This window comes from Nyctereutes procyonoides, unplaced genomic scaffold (genome assembly GCF_905146905.1).
Source record: "Nyctereutes procyonoides isolate TBG_1078 unplaced genomic scaffold, NYPRO_anot_genome, whole genome shotgun sequence".
NCBI classification, from domain to species: Eukaryota; Metazoa; Chordata; class Mammalia; order Carnivora; family Canidae; genus Nyctereutes; species Nyctereutes procyonoides.
Window position 1 is genome coordinate 25,784,561 of NW_026575048.1, and position 21,279 is coordinate 25,805,839.

General features: G+C 38.0%; 1 protein-coding gene across 1 annotated transcript in view; it reads left to right on the forward strand.

Annotated features, from left to right (window-relative positions):
* The window catches only part of TTC27 (tetratricopeptide repeat domain 27), a 177,449-nt gene that overhangs the window by 65,387 nt on the left and 90,783 nt on the right, over nucleotides 1-21,279 (forward strand). Inside the window, exon 10 of the mRNA XM_055327505.1 lies at nucleotides 11,823-11,936. Within this exon, the coding sequence (XP_055183480.1) occupies nucleotides 11,823-11,936 (114 nt within the window). The remainder of the gene's footprint in view (nucleotides 1-11,822; nucleotides 11,937-21,279) is intronic.

Sequence of the window (21,279 nt, forward strand, 5' to 3'; positions counted from 1 at the left end):
GGTTAGAGAAATGCGCACATTAAAACCATAATGAAGGGGACCTGGGTGGCTCATGGTTCATGGATCCAGGACCCATGATCCCAGGGTCCTGGATCTAGTCCTGCATCTGGCTCCCTGCTCAGCAGGGAGTCTGCTCCCTTTGCTCCTCCCCTGACTTGTGAATGCTCTATCTCTTTCTGTCTCTCTTAAATAAATAGAAATCTTCAAAAAAAGAGATTCCTCCATGTCTTTTTTTTTTTTAAGGTTTTATTTATTTATTCATGAGAGACAGAGAGAGAGAGGCAGAGACATAGGCAGAGGGAGAAGCAGACTCCCTGCCGGGAGCCCAGTGTGGGACTTGATCCTGGATCCTGGGATCACGCCCTGAGCCAAAGGCAGGCGCTCAACCACAGAGCCCCCCAGGTGTCCCTCCATGTCTTTCAAGGGCTGGACAGCTCATTTAAAAAAAATAAAAATAAAACCGTAATGAAATACTACTACATACCCACAAGAACGGCTAAAATGCAAAACAGTATTGAATGTCATAAGGATGTGAAGCAACAAGGGTCTCTAATATTTCTATTAAGAATGTTGAGGGGAATGACCTTTTAGAAGATTGGGAAGAACTATGAAAGCTAAATACATTCATATTCTATGACCTTGCAGTTTCACCCCTAAGTATATACCCAACAGAAATACTTGCCCATGTTCACCTAAAGAACATGTCTTAAGGGATGCATAATCATACATTCTGGTAGCACATCTAGAATGTTCATAGCACATTTGTATTAGCCCCAAATTGGAAACTGCATAAATGCCTATTATTGATATGATGGTTAAATAAACTGTATATTTTTGCAATGGAATATTATGCATTAATGAAATGAATTCTACAACTCTATGCAACTATGTGGATGAATCTTTCAAACATAATGTTGAGCAGAAGAAATCAGATACAAGAGTACTCTGTGATTCCATTTGTATAAAGTAAAAAAGCATACACACTGATCTCTCTACAAGTCAGGTTACCCCTACAGAGGGACAGGGAAATGACCAGAACAGACAATGAGCAGAATAGTAGGATGCAGGTAATGTTTCTTGATCTGAGTGCTGGTGACATATGTCTGCTTAGACTGTGAAAATTCATTGTATATTTACGTATATAATATATATAAATGTTTTAATTAAAAAATCGGATCTAGCAGCCATTTCTTTACTACATCAAACTGAAAAATACATGGAAAGAGTCACATAGGGCACTTACATTCATGGTCAGATGAATTGCTATGGTGATTTCCAGTATTATGGAAATTATTGCTATGGTGATCATCCAGTAGTATGAATTGCTATGGTCATTTCCAGTATTTCGAAGGAATAGTATTTTTTTTAAGATTTTATTTATTCATGAGAGACAGAGAGAGAGAGAGAGAGAGAGAGAGAGAGAGAGAGAGAGAGAGAGAGAAAGAGAGGCAGAGACATAGGCAGAGGGATGGGAGCAGGCTGTGTGCAGGGAGCCTGATGTGGAACTTGATCCTGTGACTCCGGGATCACGACCAGAACCAAAGGTAGACACTCAACTGCTCAACTGCTGAGCTACCCAGGCGTCCTGAAAGAATAGTATCTTTAAGAAAATGAATAAAGCACCTTTTCTCAGCACATTTTTTTTTCTCAGCACATTTTAACCACACTAGAATTTCTTATATAAAATAATTTTTCTGTTAATTTCATTCCAATTTCTTGTATGGATGTATTAAGCTCACTTAAGTGTTAGAATCTCTTTTCCATGTAGTCTACATGAAGATAAATTATGAACTTCCAAACTTATCATTTGTGTTAGTGCCTAGCTTAGGAATAATATGATTTATTTCTTTAAACCTATCAATGGCAGAAGTATCAAGATGCAGGATGACCCACTCATGACTATATGAAAAAAATGACAGTTTCTTGCAAACAGCTCAGAAGCATTTATCATAGCTTGTTCTCACAGCACAAATTTTTAAAAAGATTTTATGTATTTGAGAGCGAGAGAGTGAGCACGAACAGAGGAGGTGCAGAGGGAGAGGAAGAAGTGGACTTCCTGCTGAGTAGAGAGCCCGATGCAGGGCTAGTTCCCCTGAGATCCTGACCTGACCTGAGCTGAAGGCAGATGCTTAACCAACTGAGCCACTCAGGCACCCCTCACAACACATTTTTGCCATATGTCTAGATGATTTTGTATGTTTTTGTTTATCTTAACAAAGATAAATGTAATATTTTTGGTTGAAGGAGTTCTCTGGTGCAATAGAGATAGAACAGTATGCTTTATCGTGCAACCAGTTGTTTTCTAACTTGAAGTTAATGCTATCTAGATACTTCACTAGATGATAGGATGGAGCTGCCAGATACCTGGAAGTCTACAAGGACATGGCTTAAACATAGTGGGACATCACTTGGGTTTGTATTACTTGGGAAGAATTCTAATAAATTGAGTATTTGTACAAGGGAAAAGCTTACTGCTGTGTCCAACTGCTGTTTGCCAGTGCACAGAGCTAGCCAGTATTAGGCATTTTAATTTTAAGATAACCAGTGCCTATTTATGGGTGAGTGACTAAGGTGTGCCTTCGGAGTTTGAGCTCTACCAGAAAGCTTAGGTGGAATGGTCCACAGGTTAATTGTGTTTTGAGTGATTTCCCATTTTGAGGGAAGTATTAAAGGGTGTTGGTGTACTCCATACCTTTAGAAAGCGGGCACCTTGCTCTCCTGGAGGATGAATAAAATCCTGCTTAAGAGCTACCGTTGTCAAGGCCTTCAAATCAGTAAGGAAGAAGTAAAATTTCCACTGTTTGCAGATTGCATGATACTATATATAGAAAACCAAAAGACTCCACCAAAGAACTGTTGGAAGTGATAAACTCAGTCAAGTAACAGGATACAAAATCAATCTCAGAAATCTATGGCATTTAAATATACCAATAATGAAGCAGCAGAAAGAGAAATTAAGAAAACAGTTCCATTTATAGTTGCTCCAAAACCCATAAGATACTTAGGAATAAACCTCACCAAAGAGGTAAACGTGCTGTACTCTGAAAACTATAAAACACTGATTAAAGCAATTGAAGAGGACACAAAGAAATGGAGCATATTCCATGCTCATGCATTGGAAGAACAAAACATTGTTAAAATGTCAATACTGCCCAAAGCAATCTACACATTTAATGTAATCCCTGTCAAAATGGCACCAGCATTTTTCACAGAACCAGAACAAACAATTCTAAAATTTGTATGGGACTGTAAAAGACACCGAATAGTCAAAGTAATCTTGAAAAAGAAAAGCAAAGCTGGAGGCATGACAATTCAAGTTATATTACAAAGGTATAATAATCAAAACAGTATGGTACTGGCTCAAAAATGGACACATAGATCAATGGAATAGAATAGGAAACGCAGAAATGCACTGACAGCTATATGGTCAATTAATCTTTGGCAAAGTAGGAAAGAATATCCAAAGGGAAAAAGACAATCTCTTCAACAAATGGTGTTGGCAACACTGGACAGCAATGTGCAGAAGAGTGAAACTGGACCACTTTCTTACGCCATGCACAAAAATAAATTCAAAATGGATGAAAGGCCTAAATGAGAGACCAGAAACCATAAAAATCCTAGAAGAGATCTCAAGCAGTAATTTCTCTGACATCAGCCATAACAGCATCTTTATAGATGTTTCCTGAGGTGCCAGAGAAACAAAAGCAAAAATAAACTATTAGGACTACATCACAGTAAAAAGCTTCTGCACAGCAAACTAAACAGTCAACAAAACTAAAAGGTAACCTATGGAATGGGAGAAGCTATTTGCAAATGGCATATCCAATAAAGGGTTAGTATCCAAAAGTTATAAAACTCAACACCTAGAAAACAATCCAATTAAAAAATGATCAGAAAGTATGAACAGACATTTCTCTAAAAAAGACACATGGCCATCAGACATTGAAAAGATGCTCAGTATCACTCATCATCAGGGAAATACAAATCAAAATTATAATGAGGTATCACCTCACATCTGTCAGAATGGCTAAACTCAACAGCACAAGAAACAACAGGTGTTGGTGAGGATGTGGAGAAAGGGGAATCCCCTCCACACTGTTGGTGGGAATGCAAACTGGTGTAGCCACTCTGGAGAAGAGTATGGAGGTTCTTCAAAAAGTTAAAAATAGAACTGCTTTATGATCCAGCAGTTGCTCTACTGGGTATTTCAAAGAATATGAAAATACTAATTCAAAGGGATACATATACCCCTTTGTTTATTTTTTAATTTTTTAAAAATTTTATTTATTCATGAGAGAGACAGAGAGGCAGAGACACAGGCAGAGGGAGAAGGAGGCTCCATGCAGGGAGCCCGATGTGGGACTTGATCCTGGGACTCAGGGATCACGCCCTGGGCTGAATATAATATAATATATATATATATATATATATATTTAGAGAGGGAGAGAGAGAGGGGTGATGGGAGGGGCAGAGGAGAGAGAGAATCTTAAGCAGACTCCATACCCAGCGCAGAGGCCAACTTGGGGCTCGACTTTACCACCCTGAGATATGACCTGAGCCCAAAACAAGAATTGGCTGTTTAACTGACTGAACCACTTAAGTGCCCCCATTTTAACAGTCTCTAAGTGTACAATTCAGTGACATTAAGGACATTTATGCTCTTATGTAATTATCAGCACTTTCCATCTCCAGAACTTTTTTTTTTTTAATCACCCCTACCTCACTGAAACTCTGTACCCATTAAACACTGGCTCCCTATACTTCCCCCTAGGCTGGCAACAATCACATTCTATTTCCTGTCTCCATGTGTTGCAGTATTTTAGGTGCCTCATAGAATCATAAAATATTTGTCCTTTTGTGTCAGGCTTATTTCAATTAGAATAAAGCCTTCAAGTTTCATCCATGTTGTGGTGTGTATCAGAATCTACTTTTTTTAAGGCTGAAATATATATATATATATATATATATTATACATATTATACAAACACACGCCACATTTGGTTTATCATTTTCCTGTCAGTTAATATTTGAGTTGTTTCTGCCTTATAGCTATTGTGAATAATGCTGTCATGAACTACTGGAATGCAAATATCTATTCATATCTATTTAAGACCCTCCTTTTATTTCCTTTGGGCATTTATCCAGAAATGAAATTGCTGGATCATGTGTAATTCTGTGTTTAGTTTTTTGAGGTTGCTTTTTTTTTTTTGTCTGTTTGCTTTTGTTTTTATTTTTGTGGATGCTTTTTTTAATGCCCAGATTTCCTCATCCATCCAAAGATATCGTCAAATATCTGTCATGAACATGGACTAGTCAATAGAATTTCACAATTTGTTAATCTCTGATGTATTGTCCTTTGCTAGCATAAATAACTGGTAGCTAGAATCCTAGGCTAGTAAAAAATTTTGTCAGCTTATATATAGGTACTATATATTCAGTCACTCACTGCTTTTCATTATCAATGCTGAAACTGTGTGTTCATTTAGCCTTGTCTATGTGAGACACCTCAGTATTCCTGATCTGATGAGTCAACATTTGGTATTTGCCAACATCTTCCTTTATTTTACTATTTTTTAGCCTCTGAAAGATTAGGTGTTCTCAAGTATTTCTCTTATATTGAGTTAAGAACTTTCACTGGGATTTAATAAACTTTGTGGGGTATTTTGGTGAATATGAAATCTATAATAATTACAATCAAATTATTGTTAATTAAAAATATAGAATAACCAAAATTCAACAAAGATGAACTTGGGAATTCATGTCATTATTTTCCTTTCATTATGACAGATTTTTTTTTTTTTTTAAGAACTTATTCATTCATTCATGAGCCACAGAGAGAGAGAGACATAGGCTGAGGGAGAAGCAGGCTCCATGCAGGGAGCCTGACATGGGACTCAATCCTGGGTCTCCAGGATCACGCCCTGGGCTGAAGGCGGTGTGCTAAACCACTGAGTCACCAGGCTGCCCATCATTATGACAGAATTTTGTAAGTGGTATAAGCTTTGGTCACTGTTTAGTCCAGTTTTTTTTCTCTTTATAGGTAAGACACATCTTAGTGCAAGAGAAGTTAATCCACTTATTTAGGGGGCATATAGAGAATGGCTGGGAAGGTGGAGGAATCCAAGCTGGTTTAGGAAAGCACCTTAAATTGTAGATTGGAACAAAGTATCATAATGAATTATTTGGAGCTTTATTATTTGCTATAAAACAAATGGAATTTTATTAAAACTTTCTAGCTGACAGCAACCTTAGAGACCATCAGATCGAATCCCATCATTGTATAGATGAAGAAAAGGAGGGCTAAAATGGCCAGTGCCTTTCCCAAGACTTATGCAGCTAATTGGTGGAGAGTCTGGTCTAGAGTCTAGTTCTTTTTTCAGGGCATTTTCCCACTCTACCATGCCTCTTCTTTCAAAATATGTTGTAGGCCACAAGTTAGTAATGACTTATTTTCAGAAACTTGTAAGCTTATTTTATTTGGCATTTGGAGCATATTGTTGTAAGGAAAAAGTACTATAAAGTAATGTTTAAGTTTCTGAGCTTCACAAAAGCCTATATAATCCACAGTATACCTGGGTTATAGTAATAAAGATAGTATCTCATGATACCCAACTATTATTTACTATGTTGTGTCCTTTGGGGTAGAGTATTTCTCCAAATCTATTGGGGGAATGTCAGAAAAAAAAATGTGGCAGGTGATTTTCATAAGTGCCAGTCACTGTCAATTTCCATTTCTTTTTCAGAGGAAGCATCTTTGTACATAACCTTTTGCCCCTGTGTAAATGATGACAAACATAAAGTCTCTTTCTCTGTCCCTTTCTTTATGTCTTCCTTTGAATGCTTGCTGTGTGCCAGGCTGGGGCCTCTGCTCTGGAGGAAATCAACCTGCATGCAGCGGTTGGAGAGTCATGGAGTAGAGATGGAGATATTTAGGAAAGGCTCTCTGCGGAGGTGGCATTTGAGCCAACACCTGGAGGGTGAGGCAGCTGGTTGGGTAGTCATTCTTAGGTCGGAAGTTGAGTGGAATGAAGACTACTCTGGCCGGGGATGTGGTGGAGACTCTGGATCAGCTCTGCCCTTGGGTCTGGACAGCCAAGCTTGAGTCCTCATCAGCCGGCTTCCTGCCTGCCTGGGTGGTTAGGTTGGGGCTTTCACCATTGGGTTTGCTTGGTGAATTACTAGATTGGATATTTCTTGAAAATAACATTTTCTTCTTAAGTTGGTAGAGCATTATAGCACATATCCCCCCTTGAATTATCTTTTTCTTGCCTAATTGCAATTGACTTACGTTGTGGGCAGCAGAGTTCTATAAAATATATTAAACACAGCCTATCTACAGTTACCTCCTTTTAGAAAGACTTTCCCAAGTCTTTATATCTCTTGGCCAAACAGATATAAGATAAATGCATTCTTCAGTGATACCATTATCCAGCCAGTTCCTTCTTTAAAGCTTTTCAAATGTTTCTTTGTCAGATTGCATTTTACTCTCACTGTTTAGTGAGAATGTTTTGCTTGACCTTCACATAAAAGTCTCAAGCAAACTCTTTTTCTCATGCCAGCGAAGAAAACAGTCTGATTTTGTTGTTTTTTTGAGGAAAATATCTCCCTATTTGGTGTGGAAACCTTCAAGCTGGGATTTAACTCTGACAAGCCCGTGGCCTGAGCTGATGATCTGTATCCTACCATGTCATTGGTAAGGTCACCAGTGTGGTTAGGAGCCATAGGGGAGAACGAGTTTTCTTTGACCTTCTTAGGGCTGAGTCTGCAAATTAACCCGACAGATTAACATGAGAAAAGCACACAGGTTTATTTAATACTGGGTTTTGTTTTGGTTTTTGTTTTGTGTGTGTGTGACATGGGGCGCTTCATAAGAAAACAAAGACCTGATGAAACAGTTAAACCCAAGTACTTTTACACTTGGTTTGATGAAGAGTGGGCATCATGAAGGAATGTGATAGGTCAGAGAGTGTGAGGTGTAGGTGTAAAGGATGCTCCTTACCTCTGGATATAGGGAGGATGAGGGCTTTATGATGTTTCAGGGCAGAGGAGTGGGGGGAAGGTCGGAATGATCTTCCTGCTTCTGCTGTTTTCTCAGACTCCTTTGGCTTAGAATATTCAAAATGCTCAGGTGCCGTATTTTGGGGATAGCGTGTCCTGAACCTCTCAGAGGGTGGTGCCATATCCTGTGCTCGCTCTGGATGGTGTTTTTCTGTCAGGGGTGAGAGAAAGCATTACAGGAGGAGGAATCCGGGGGTGAGGGTGGGGCCGGGGCTGCTTCAGTGGGTACTCTCAGAGTTTGTTAAGTTTTACCTAATTCATATTTAATCTTTATGACCTGTGAGAGATTGTTACTGCTGTTTTAGAGACCCTGGGAGGTCAAGTAACTTCCCAAGGTCACTCAGCTAATCTCATGTAGTAGAGCTGGGATTCTGAACAAGCTGTCCCTGGCTTGGAGAATGTTCCTACTGTGCTACAGAGCCCTTCGCTCTGTGCTCTTCTCTCCTGTCACAAGGTTAGAGACAGTTTGTTCAATCAGATGCAGAGAAAGTAAGTCAGTGATGCTGCAACCCACTGTGGGTAGTAGAATCACTTGGCAGATTTACTTTATGAAAAGATCTCTTTCCTTTGAAAATTCTTGAGATCAAATAGTGTTACACATTTGAATCATTTTTTAATGTCTTTTACCTCATCATATATCTCTTTATAGGACCATATGCACCTATTTATGTTGCTAAAGCCATTCTTCTTGTAGATTTTTAGTTAATGGAGGCTAACAAGATAAGGTTATAGGCTAATCTGATAAAGTATATTTTAAGGGGATAAAATATTTTAATTTGGTCAGTTAGTTATAGAAGGATAAGATTACCTAATCCACATTACATTAGAATGTAAATTATGTGAGTGCAGGGATCTCATTTGTCTGTCTTGCTAGTTTGTCCCTGGGGCCTTATGCACACAGCCTTGTATGGAGTGAACTAATGAACGAACGTGTTTTGGTAAGACCTCATGTACTGATTCTCTTCCTCCCTTATTCATGCGTTCTCTGCTTACTCCTCCTCCCTTAGCAAAGCAGTTTCCCAGCGTACTTTACTGACTCTTCTGCTTACATTGCTCTATCAGAGTTTCTGGGGTAGTATTATCACTCCCAGAAGGTAATCGTATCTGGGGAAAGTGTTGAAAAACACTGTAAATTTTGTTCTGGGAATCAAGAGACCAAGTATTAGAATCAGTTTTAGCTACTTGAAGGTGTGACACAGAGCAAGTGGCTTCACCACCCATTGGTACTTCATTTTCCTTATTATAAGGGGTTTGACCTTGATCCAGAGTTGAAAATTCAGAGGTCTATAGGGGCCAGGCAGGTAACACATGGTGGTACAGTAAAGAGTTATAGGGACTGAGATAGAATTTATACTTCATTGAGAGATATCCTGCTTTTTTTTTTTTTAAAGATTTTATTCATTTATGAGAGAGAGAGAGAGAGAAAGAGAGGAGCATGTGTGTGCCTGAGCACGAGCAGGGGGTGGGGCAGAGGGAGAAACAGAGTCCCCAATGAGCATGGAACTGGATCCCAGGACCATAAAGGTCATGACCTGAGCCACAACCAAGAGCCAGATGCTTAACTGGCTGAGCCACCTAGGCACTCCTCCTGCTAACCCTTGATGAGAATTTGGAGTTATAATGAATTTACCAATAATAAATACTTGTATTATTTTAGCCTAGTAGTTCTTTTTTTAATATTAATGCAAGTTTTATTCAAGGGGTAATATTCAAGAATTGAATTCTAAGAAAGGAAAAATTTACCGGTTATCTACTCTACAGTCAAAAGTGAACCTGGGGACCACTTACAACACATAAATAAATTCTGTCTTTACATATCTGAATAAAGTTCTTAGAACCATTTAGCTTTTGCTGATAAGGCTTTGTGTATTGTGTTCAGAAACTTTGACAATAAACACATATATACGCTCTTCAATTAAGGTGAGTACCTAGGATTTTCACTCCAAGATGAGTTTTTTTGCAAGTACCTAGGACTCTATAACTTAAGATTGTATATTTCTGCCTGAATTCAATTTGAATTGCCTTCACTATAATGTTTATCACAATTTTTAAAAATAATTAAATCAGTGTTTATTGTGACTTTATAATTCCCTCAAATTATACTTTAATATTGGACACAGTAGTTTCAAAAAATAAATATTCAAGGCCTTAGTTTTAAATTTTCCTTCAGTGTGATAGGACTACCCTAAAATAAATGCACTTTTCTTATAAAAATTACTTATAATACAGGTCCCATTCTAAAATTCTGATAAAGAATGTATTTTTTGGTAGGGGTGGCATGGGTGGCTCAGTTGGTTAAGCATCTGACTCTTGATCTCACTGTCGTGAGTTCAAGCCCTGTGCTAAGCTCCATGCTGGGTGTGGAGCCAACTTAAAATTGTTTTTAAAAGAATATATTTTTTGGTAATAAAACAAGGGTTTAGAATGATTCAGTCCATGGGAAATCTTAATGACAGTCACTTAGTGAAGAAGTCAGTCATTCCTGGAGTCACAAACACTCAAAAACTGCTATTAGCATTGAGTTTTTGTATTTTTTAGTGGTTGTTGTTTTAGGTTAGCCTCAGAGTTTTTAAACTTGGCTATAGTTTAGAATTACCTGGGGAGTGTTTTAAAAAAACACAATTGGCAGATGCTGCTCTCAGAGATCTGACTGACTTTAAAAAAAATATCAAGTTTCTTCGGCACTTCTAATGTGCAGCCACATTTTGAATGATTAATGGAACTCTTAATTAACTAGGGTGTTTCCGCACTGACTTTTAGAAGCAAGCAGATGATCAAGGATATAGTCAGCTTTCCGACAAATGAGTGTTTTCCCTTGTTTCGCAGCAATCTTGACTGAAAATTACAGTTGTGAATGATCACTGGGAAACAGCATGGGTTCCAGGTGATCAGCAGGGAATGAAAGCTATTCATTACCCCAAGCCAGTCCCAACTTGCGTCATCATACATTTTGCCCGTTTTCACTCACCCAGAACTTTTACTTTCTCCCCTACTAAGACCGTGGTCATATTCAGTGGTTTCTGCTACATTCTCTGATCTCATGGCAGGCACAGCTTTCTGGGGTTAGGACTTAGTACTTGCATATTCGACCTTTTCACCTTTCATCTTAGGCCAGTCTTTGATAAGATGCCTCCTCTAGGAAAGCATTTTAACTGAATCTGAGACTCAATGCCCTAACCAAGGCCAGAAAACAGTCACTGTAATCTGTAAAAAAAAAAAAAAAAAAGAAGGTTTTTGCCTTTCAGGGAACAAATACTTAATTTGGGTCATTCTGCGTACCTAAGTGTGATTTGTATTTGCATCTATGAATTAGGTTATTTTTTAAGTAAAGAGTTACCAGATTTCTAATGATTTGTGTTTATGTTTGAGTTTGGGTGATGTTTAAAAATTTGTTTTAAATTTGAGAAAGATACTTTGAGGTAGTTTATTGTCTCACATTTTTTAATAATCTATGAGATAAAAAGATTTATTAATTTCTGGTGTGATATCGTCTTCCTAATGCTTTGATAATTTGGGGAGATTTTGATTTATCCCTTAAGAGATTTATTCAGTAGATTGGATCTACTAGGTTAAGTAATGACTGCTCAAATGAACACATTCTTCACAAAAATATTTGACAGCACGTTTTATTATTTTTTACCAAGAAGATTTTCAGATCTGCATTCAGCAGATATTTTTGGAAGAATTAATTTTGTACTTATCAGAGTGGGGTCACCGAGCTTATCCCTTCTTTTTGTGTTTGTTTTTTTCTACTCTTTTGTCAGTTTTTGCTTTCACAACCAAAGTTTTGGGCCATTCAGACATCAGCCTTGATCCTCCGAACAAAACTTGAGAGAGGAAGCATACGCCGAGTGGAACGGGCAATGAGGCAGACACAGGTAAGAATTAATGTGATAGTTATTGTTATTCTTCAACTCTTCATTGCGGTTAATAAGCATGGGGCACTTGGGTGGGTCAGTTGGGGTAAGTGTCTGCCTTTGGCTCAAGTCATGATCTCCCCACTCAGCGGGGAGTCTGCTTGTCCCTCTCCCCTTCTGTCCCTCCCCTCACTCATGCACACACTCTCAAATAAGTGAAATCTTTAAAAAAGTAAGCAAATATATGTGTTATGAATATAAAATAATGATATGGCTTGGCTTTCATTTTGTTCATTTTGTTGTTATTTAGAGTGTAGGTTCTAAAATTTGTTTGGCTCCAAAGCTCAGTTTTATCCCTTAGTAGCTCTGTGACCACAATGTTTAACCTCTCTAAAGAAATACTGTTCCTCTGTTCACAGTACTTCTGATACCAGATGTGTGGATCTTCCACACCAAGCATTTCTCCACTTCCTTGTGGATGTCAACTGGGTATCCTACAATTTAATTAAATTCTGACACTACCTGGACTTGGTACAGACACTCTAGGTTAAGGGCTCAGACCCACAAGATTGCCCTTTACTTTATTTTTGTTTTATTATCTTTTTAAATGCCATAAATTTTAAGAAGTGTCAATTTCAGAGATGTTATTTATTTTTTTCAAATTTTTATTTAAATTCTAGGTAGTTAACATGCAGTACAATACTGGCTTCAGGAGTAAAATTCAGTGGTTCATCACTTATATAACAACGCTCATTGCTTATCACAAGTACACTCCTTAATCCCCAATACCCATCCAGCCCAACCTCCGGCTACCTTGCTCCATCAATCCTCAGTTTGTTCTCTGTCATTGAGTCTCTAATAGTTTACTTTCTTCTCCCCCCACCATTTGTTCATCTGTTTTCGTTCTTAAATTCCACACGGGACTGAAATGGTATTTGTCTTTCTCTGACTGAGTTATTTCGCTTAGTTTACTACCCTGTAGTTCCATCCATGTCACTGTAGATGACAATATTTCATTCTTTTTGATGTCTTAAGTAATATTCCACAGTGTATATACACCACATCTTCTTTATCCATTCATTAGTCAATGGACATTTGGGCTCTACATAATCTGGCTATTGTTGATAATGCTGCTGTAAACATCAGGATGCATGTACTCCTTCAAATCTGTATTTTTGTATTCTTTAGGTAAGTACCTAGTAGTGCAATTGCTGAATCTTAGTGTAGTTATATTTTAACTTTTTGTGGCACCTCCATACAGTTCTCCAGATTAGCTGCACCAGTTTGCATTCCAGTGCAAGAGGATTCCCCTTTCCCCACATCCTCACCAACACCTGTTGTTTCTTGTTTCTTGTGTTGTTAAGTTTACCCATTCTGATAGGTGTGAGGCAGTATCTCATTGTGATTTTGATTTGTATTTCCCTGGTGATAAGTGATTTTGAGCATCTTTTCATATGTCTGTTAGCCATCTGGATGGCTTCTTTGGAAAAGTATCCGTGTCTTCTGCCCTTTTTTCTTTTTTCTTTTCTTTTCTTTTCTTTTCTTTTCTTTTCTTTTCTTTTCTTTTCTTTTCTTTTCTTTCTTTTCTTTCCTTCCTTCCTTCCTTCCTTCCTTCCTTCCTTCCTTCCTTCCTTCCTTCCTTCCTTCTGGATGGCTTCTTTGGAAAAGTATCTATTCATGTCTTCTGCCCATTTCTCTTCCCTCCCCTCCCCTCCCCTCCCCTCCCCTCCCCTCCCCTCCCCTCCCCTCCCCTCCCCTCCCCTCCCCTTCCCTCCCCTTCCCCTTCCCTTCCCCTTTCCTTCCCTTCCCCTTCCCTTCCCCTCCCCTTCCTTCCCCTCCCCTCCCCTCCCCTCTCCTCCCTCCCCTCCCCTGGCATTTTGTCCCTTCTTATTTTGTGGGTCAGTAGAAATAGGAATGTCACCTTGGATCAGAGATGCCATGTATTCAGGAATGCAGAGCTCTTTTACCAGCTCTCACTTATCATTGGATTTATAAATGAGAAAGAAAATTGTGTCTTGCTTAATAAGTATATTTTTAAAACTTCGTTTTATAGTAGTTTAACCTGTATGGACTAAGTTGAGAGCACTTTTTTGATGTTCCTCGAGGTACAAAGATTAATCTGTAGGTTCTATATCTTTCTTGGCTCTGTCTATTGAAAGTTTAGAGCAGTGGCACCTCAGTAGCAAATGAGCACACTAAGTGCCCAGATCTTGGTTTCTAAATACCATTCTTCAGCAATAGCGACCAGTGCTCCTTGGATAGATGGCTGATCTTAGGACTAGAGCTGCTGAGGCAGGGAAAATACAAGATGGGCCTAGAACTTCTTGTGTAGTATAAGAAAGTAAGGTAGTATTTTAAAAAGGGAGCTGGGGGTGCCTATATGACACAGTTGGTTAAGCATCTGACTCTGGGTTTTGGCTCAGGTTGTAATTGCACAGTTGTGAGACTGAGTCCTGCATCAGGCTCTGTGTTTAGTGTGGTTAAATCTTAAAAAATGGGGGGTTGAGGGCATATTAGAAGGTCACAGCAGCTAATCTGAAAGAGAACCCAACGGCTAAAGCCAAAATAATTTGATCAACAAAATAAATAAAATATAGTATTTGATTAATCCCAAGTTATAAAATAAATACATGAGTCCATACTACTATAAATGAATGAATGATTGAATAAGTGGGAGAAGGAACAAATTTTTCTTACAGAAGAAGTTTAAATAATTTATGTAGCTACATCCCTCTCTAGGAGGTGGAGTTTGACCTTTATATGTCCTAGAATGTGAGCTGGGCTTAGTGAATCCCTTCTGTATGGAAACAGAACATTGGTAGTTTTACAGTGGAGAAACCTGGCAACCCCTATCTCAATCAAGTGGTCAAAGCATCACCAGCAATAAGTCTGATGATCTCACATATCCTCTGATCATCAGGTATGGTGAGAAGAGCACCCTGTGGGATTCTCCCACCAAACTGGTTCCACCAGTTTAATTACAAGACAGTATCAGAAAAAACCCAATTGAGAGACATCCTACAAAGTATCTGGCTACTTCTTCAAAAGTATCCAGGTCATGGACAACATGAACTGAGAAACTGTCACAGATCAGAGACACTAAGGCAATTTGAGATGGTATCCTAGAATGGATCTTGGAACAGAAAAAGGGCATTAGTTGGAAAACTAATGAAATACAATTAAAATCTGTAGTTTAATTAATAGTAATGGACCAGTGTTAATTTCCTAGTCTTGAAAAATAGATCTTGATTAGGTAATTTGTTAGCATCAAGAGAAATTGGGTGAAGATTGTATAGGAACCCTCCATAGTGACTTTTCAGATTTTCTGGAAATCTGAAATTATTCCAAAATAAAAGTTTATCCTAAAAGAAAAACACATACTTATATTCTTGTTAGAAAGAAAAGTTATCTTGGATTGAGAATGTATATGCCTGGAGATGCCTGGGTGACTCCTTTGGTGGAGTGGGCAACTCTACATCTTAGATGGTAGGTCTGAGCCCTATTTTGGTATAGAGATTGGTTAAAAAGAAAATCTTAAAAAAAAAAAAAAGAATGTATATGCCTGGGGGCATGTGTCTGGCTCAGTCAGTGGAGCAGTTGACTCTTGATCTCAGAATTGTGAGTTTGAGCCCCACCTTGGGTGTAGAGATTACTTAAAAATAAAATCTTAAAAAAAAAAAAATTGTATGCCTGCAGGTACCATGTTATCACTCACTGCTGCTTGTTTGGTTTACAGTTCTATAGTACCAGCTCCTGCCCAGCATCTAAACAATGAAGGTCCAGATGTTTCTTATTTTGGTAAGGCATGAGTTAGACTTTTTAACTGAGAACATTGGAAGGAAATACATAATGAGATGTAAATACTGGGTGAAGTATGTTCAGATTTACTAAATGATCATAAGCATAACTTGGTACAGTCTACAAGGCTGGGTGGTAAGAAGGAGGAAGAGATGACTTAGGGAGAATGCATTTGGTGTGCGTGGAGTGTAGAGTCCATCATTGTGGTTCACATCAGTTTGGTTCATAATGGAGAGCAGCGTGAGATAATAATGTTGGAAAGGCTGACTGCTCTAGTTGTGGTGTCGACTGTTATATAAGCCTACAGAATGTGGTTTTCTCCTCTGAGTAAAAGGAACTATGGGTAACATGACAAAAGTCAGAGTTTCAAAGAGAGCCTTAGAGTACTGTAGCATTTTATTGCTGAGAATAGAAGCAGAGAACCTCTATTAGGTATTACTTTCATAGGCCTGCTTACTAGGAGAAGATTGAGTATGGATAGAAATACAGACTTTAGAGATGATTTACTTAGTTGTTTTAAGTTAGAGAAATCATTTAATTTGAAACTGAAGGTAAGATGAAAGAGTAAAATTTAAAAACACTTTTTTTTTGTATGGTTGCTTAAATTTAAACTCTTAGGGAAAAATGTTCAGAATAAGATTATTTTTCAAAGACAGAAATCAGGAAAATAAACAATGTGAGCCCTTTAAAAACAGTCTTTAAGAGTCTTTAAAAAGTGTTGTTTTGTTTTTTGTTTTTTTCAAGCAATAATTCACCTGCATTAACAATCTATTAGTTGCTGGGTAAAAGCAGATGTTTATCTGGACTAAGTGAAGTTTTTTTTTTTTTTTTAAATCCATGAAAACAAAAAACAAACAAAAAATCCATGATAACAAAAATACAATGTTACATTCCAGAACTTCTCTGTGTCAGCATAGTTTTTCAAACCAACAAGAGGGTTACCAGATTAGTACAAATATCAGCGTTAACGTCTTAGTTAACAAACGTTTATTGAATTCTTAGTGTGCACCAGGTACTTACTGTATTAGGTCCTGGACATACTAATTAATATGTAATCTTAGCTTTCAAGAGCTTAAATTCTAGGCGCCAGGTTATTGATCTTGGAATTATTTTCCACTTCTTTTTAAGCCCTCTCCTTCTGTTTGCAAAATACTATGCCGTTCTCATGTCTTTTTGCTTTCTTCCATATACTGTTTGAATTTATTGAGGGCCTACTATGTGGTTCTACAGTTTGTCACATATTGTTTTAATCATTTTATGTTTTTTCACTGAGTATCATTGTATTTCAGGACCTTTTCTATTATTGTCACAATTTGTTTTCTCCAAAACAGTGAGACAGAGATCAGGGTTCATTGCCGCTTGAAGAGAAATAGGAGGAAGTGGGATTGGGATGAGGAAGAAGTCATAACGAGCTGCAGACCCAATACAGCCCAGGCTGTTTCCTATGCTGAGCATCCCCCTGCCCTTTAACTTCCCTCCCCGCCACTGGGTAGCCCACTCTGAAAAGGGCCAAGACCTCAGGCCAGGTTCTCTGTGGCTGTGAGGACTCTGAGACACCTGACAGCCGGGTGCCATGTGTGGACCCCATTCCTTGCAGCTGGGCCCAATGTAAAGCAAAGAAGGAAGGTGAAGGTGTGGTTTTGTAATTAGCACTTTAAATTATTTATGCTGAATTGCCTCTATTGTATTTAATTTTATTTTAATTTTTATTTATTAAAAGCTCATTTCACATAAATTTCCCTCACAAATTTTATTTATTAAAAGCTCATTTCACATAAATATTTCACAAGCTTCCCTTCCCTTCCATGTGTAGGAGACTGCACATAAATATTTATTTATTTATTTATTTATTTATTTATTTATTTATTTTTAATAAATTAATTTTTATTGGTGTTCAATTTACCAACATACAGAATAACACCCAGTGCTCATCCCGTCAAGTGTCCCCCTCAGTGCCCGTCACCCATTCAACCCCACCCCCCGCCCTCCTCCCCTTCCACCACCCCTAGTTCGTTTCCCAGAGTTAGGAGTCTTTATGTTCTGTGTCCCTTTTTGATATTTCCCACACATTTCTTCTCCCTTCCCTTATATTCCCTTTCACTATTACTCATATTCCCCAAATGAATGAGAACATACACTGTTTGTCCTTCTCCGATTGACTTACTTCACTCAGCATAATACCCTCCAGTTCCATCCACGTTGAAGCAAATGGTGGATATTTGTCGTTTCTAATGGCTGAGTAATATTCCATTGTATACATAAACCACATCTTCTTTATCCATTCATCTTTCGATGGACACCGAGGCTCCTTCCACAGTTTGGCTCTTGTGGACATTGCTGCTATAAACATTGGGGTGCAGGTGTCCCGGCGTTTCATTGCATCTGAATCTTTGGGGTAAATCCCCAGCAGTGCAATTGCTGGGTCATAGGGCAGGTCTATTTTTAACTCTTTGAGGAACCTCCACACAGTTTTCCAGAGTGGCTGCACCAGTTCACATTCCCACCAACAGTGTAAGAGGGTTCCCTTTTCTCCGCATCCTCTCCAACATATGTGGTTTCCTGCCTTGTTAATTTTCCCCATTCTCACTGGTGTGAGGTGGTGTCTCATTGTGGTTTTGATTTGTATTTCCCTGATGGCAAGTGATGCAGAGCATTTTCTCATGTGCATGTTGGCCATGTCTATGTCTTCCTCTGTGAGATTTCTCTTCATGTCTTTTGCCCATTTCATGATTGGATTGTTTGTTTCTTTGGTGTTGAGTTTAATAAGTTCTTTATAGATTTTGGAAACTAGCCCTTTATCTGATAGGTCATTTGCAAATATCTTCTCCCATTCTGTAGGTTGCCTTTTAGTTTTGTTGACTGTATCCTTTGCTGTGCAAAAGCTTCTTATCTTGATGAAGTCCCAATAGTTCATTTTTGCTTTTGTTTCTTTTGCCTTCATGGATGTATCTTGCAAGAAGTTACTGTGGCCAAGTTCAAAAAGGGTGTTGCCTGTGTTCTCCTCTAGGATTTTGATGGAATCTTGTCTCACATTTAGATCTTTCATCCATTTTGAGTTTATCTTTGTGTATGGTGTAAGAGAGTGGTCTAGTTTCATTCTGCATGTGGATGTCCAATTTTCCCAGCACCATTTATTGAAGAGACTGTCTTTCTTCCAGTGGATAGTCTTTCCTCCTTTATCGAATATTAGTTGACCATAAAGTTCAGGGTCCACTTCTGGGTTCTCTATTCTGTTCCATTGATCTATACACATAAATATTTAAAATTTTATTTTCGGAAACAGTTTAAATGGGTATTTTTTTTGAGGGGGGGCCCAAAGTTTGGCCTTCTTAATATAAATAGTATAGATTACATTTATTTATTCATGAAGGACATACTGACTTAGAAATGATTTGCTTTGCATTCATCTCTTATATTAACTTTTGCATATGAAATAAGTCATCATTCAGTTTCCTTTTGGAGTGGCAATTAAACTCAAAAAATATAGAGGTAAATTTATCTATAAGTGTATAGCATATCTTTTTAATTTGAAACCTGAATATTCTCTGAATTGTGCACATTAGGGTTTTGGGTATTGAATAACAAAAATGTTTTTGACTGAGGAAAATAGATTTAAAGTAGGAGCCCAATCACCATGCTCCCGCATCTTCCCCTGTCTTGGCCTTTGTATATCTGGCATCTCCCTGTCTTGCCATCCAAATCCTGCATTCAGAAGAGAGTTGTCTACTTCTCTGCCTGTAAAACAGGATTAGGGAGTTGCTATCTCTGCCTTTACAGAGGGTACGATAGAGAAAAATCACTTCATACCCCATCCCTAAAATTAGCCAAATCATGTGACAAGGTGAATACAGTTTGCCTCATTTTCTGTCACTTGTTGAGCCATTTACCTCATCATATGAACTTTGGCCAATTCTCTGACTCAGGGTTTGATACTACTGTGTTTGTTGAAGTTGCTACATCCCTTAAGAATAAGAGGAAAATGATTTTTCAAAGACCTATATATATAAAACAATGTTTAGGAGAAATTGTTTTAGTTTCTGTGAAAATCTGTTTCCTTCCTCAGCTGTTATACTGTGATAAAATGATAAGCTGTTAAGGCTGAAAGAAAAACAAGCCAGAAGGAGCTGTTTAGGGAAAAGCTTAGTCTTGTCATATTACAAGTTGAGGAAGTGCAGGTGGGATGAGGTCAGGTGACTCACCCCAGTTGGCCTGGCTGGTTAGTTAATGACAGAATCTTGACTGTGACTTGCACGATGATGAGCAGCTACATTGAATGATGTGATGGCAAGTCCTGAAGATGGCAGATTTGGGAGGGATTTCTGAGGGAGACAAGTTTAAACCAAACTTAAAAAGAGAGTATTGTATCACGCCTAAAGGTAAATACACCAATGTTACAAGATCCAAAGAGGAACAAAGAACTCCAAATTGAGGACAATCCCTTAAAAACACTCTATCTCATGAAAATTATTCTAGGTTAGCATTTTTGGGGTTGTCATGATGGTGGTAATAATGAAGAAAATGTTTATGGAGTCATTGTTTGAGTGGTTAGGATTCAGAAGCAATGAATTAAAATGAGAATATATATTCTCTAGTACTTATTCAGACCCTGCCTTTGATTATTTTATGTTCATTATTAAAGTAATCTTACTAATGAATTTTAATTATTCAGTTATCTCTTAGCTCTGTTCATTTAAATGAGGACAGCCTGCCCCTGTTCGGGTAGCTGTGCCTCTAAAGATGATTGCCCGACAGGGATCTTTTCCTTCACCTTTGAATTTCTGGGAGGACAGTGCATTGAACTGGGAATTGGAGATTATAATAGTTGTCTATCATTGGAGACTGTACTGCATTGGAGTTTCTTTACTGTGCTAGTTAATTGAGATTTAACCATTTTTAAATGAGCTTTAGCTTTCCAAGAACATCTGTTCCTGATAATGTAGTTGTATACCTACTTTGATGGAATAGATGTTTTCCATCATGTTTGATTCTGGAGGAAGAAGGGCCCAGAACAGGATGATTGATTCTATTGTGGAGATTATCACCCTTGTGTAGGCCAAAAACACTTCTAATTTAAAAGCTGATCACCCTTGGTTTACATGGCTGTTTAATTTCTAGTAATGATTAAAAGCTTGTCACAAAAGGCTTAATTAGGGAAAAACTGGTCCCAGAAATATAACATCAGGATTTATACAGTGAGCCTCATACTTGTTTTTGAATAATTTCATAAAGGAGTCCTTCAGATTATTTTTTTATATTGAGGGAAAACCACACTGCTGGCATTATGTAACACCTGGACCAAGTCCATGGTTAGTAGTGGCAAAGTATATTTTGTTTTTTAAAACTATGTCACTGTTTTTAATTGCTTTTAATTATAGAAATAATACCTGCTAATTATAAAAGATGTAAGCAATAGAGAAGCAGAAAATAATAACTAGTGTTTTCCTCTACCTTGCTTGCCTTCCAGTCTCAATTAGTAACCTTCTAGACTTCTTCCTCTGCATAAATAAACAAAACAGTATGCTTAAACATCAGTGGGATCATGCAGTCTTTACTACTTTTTCCCTCT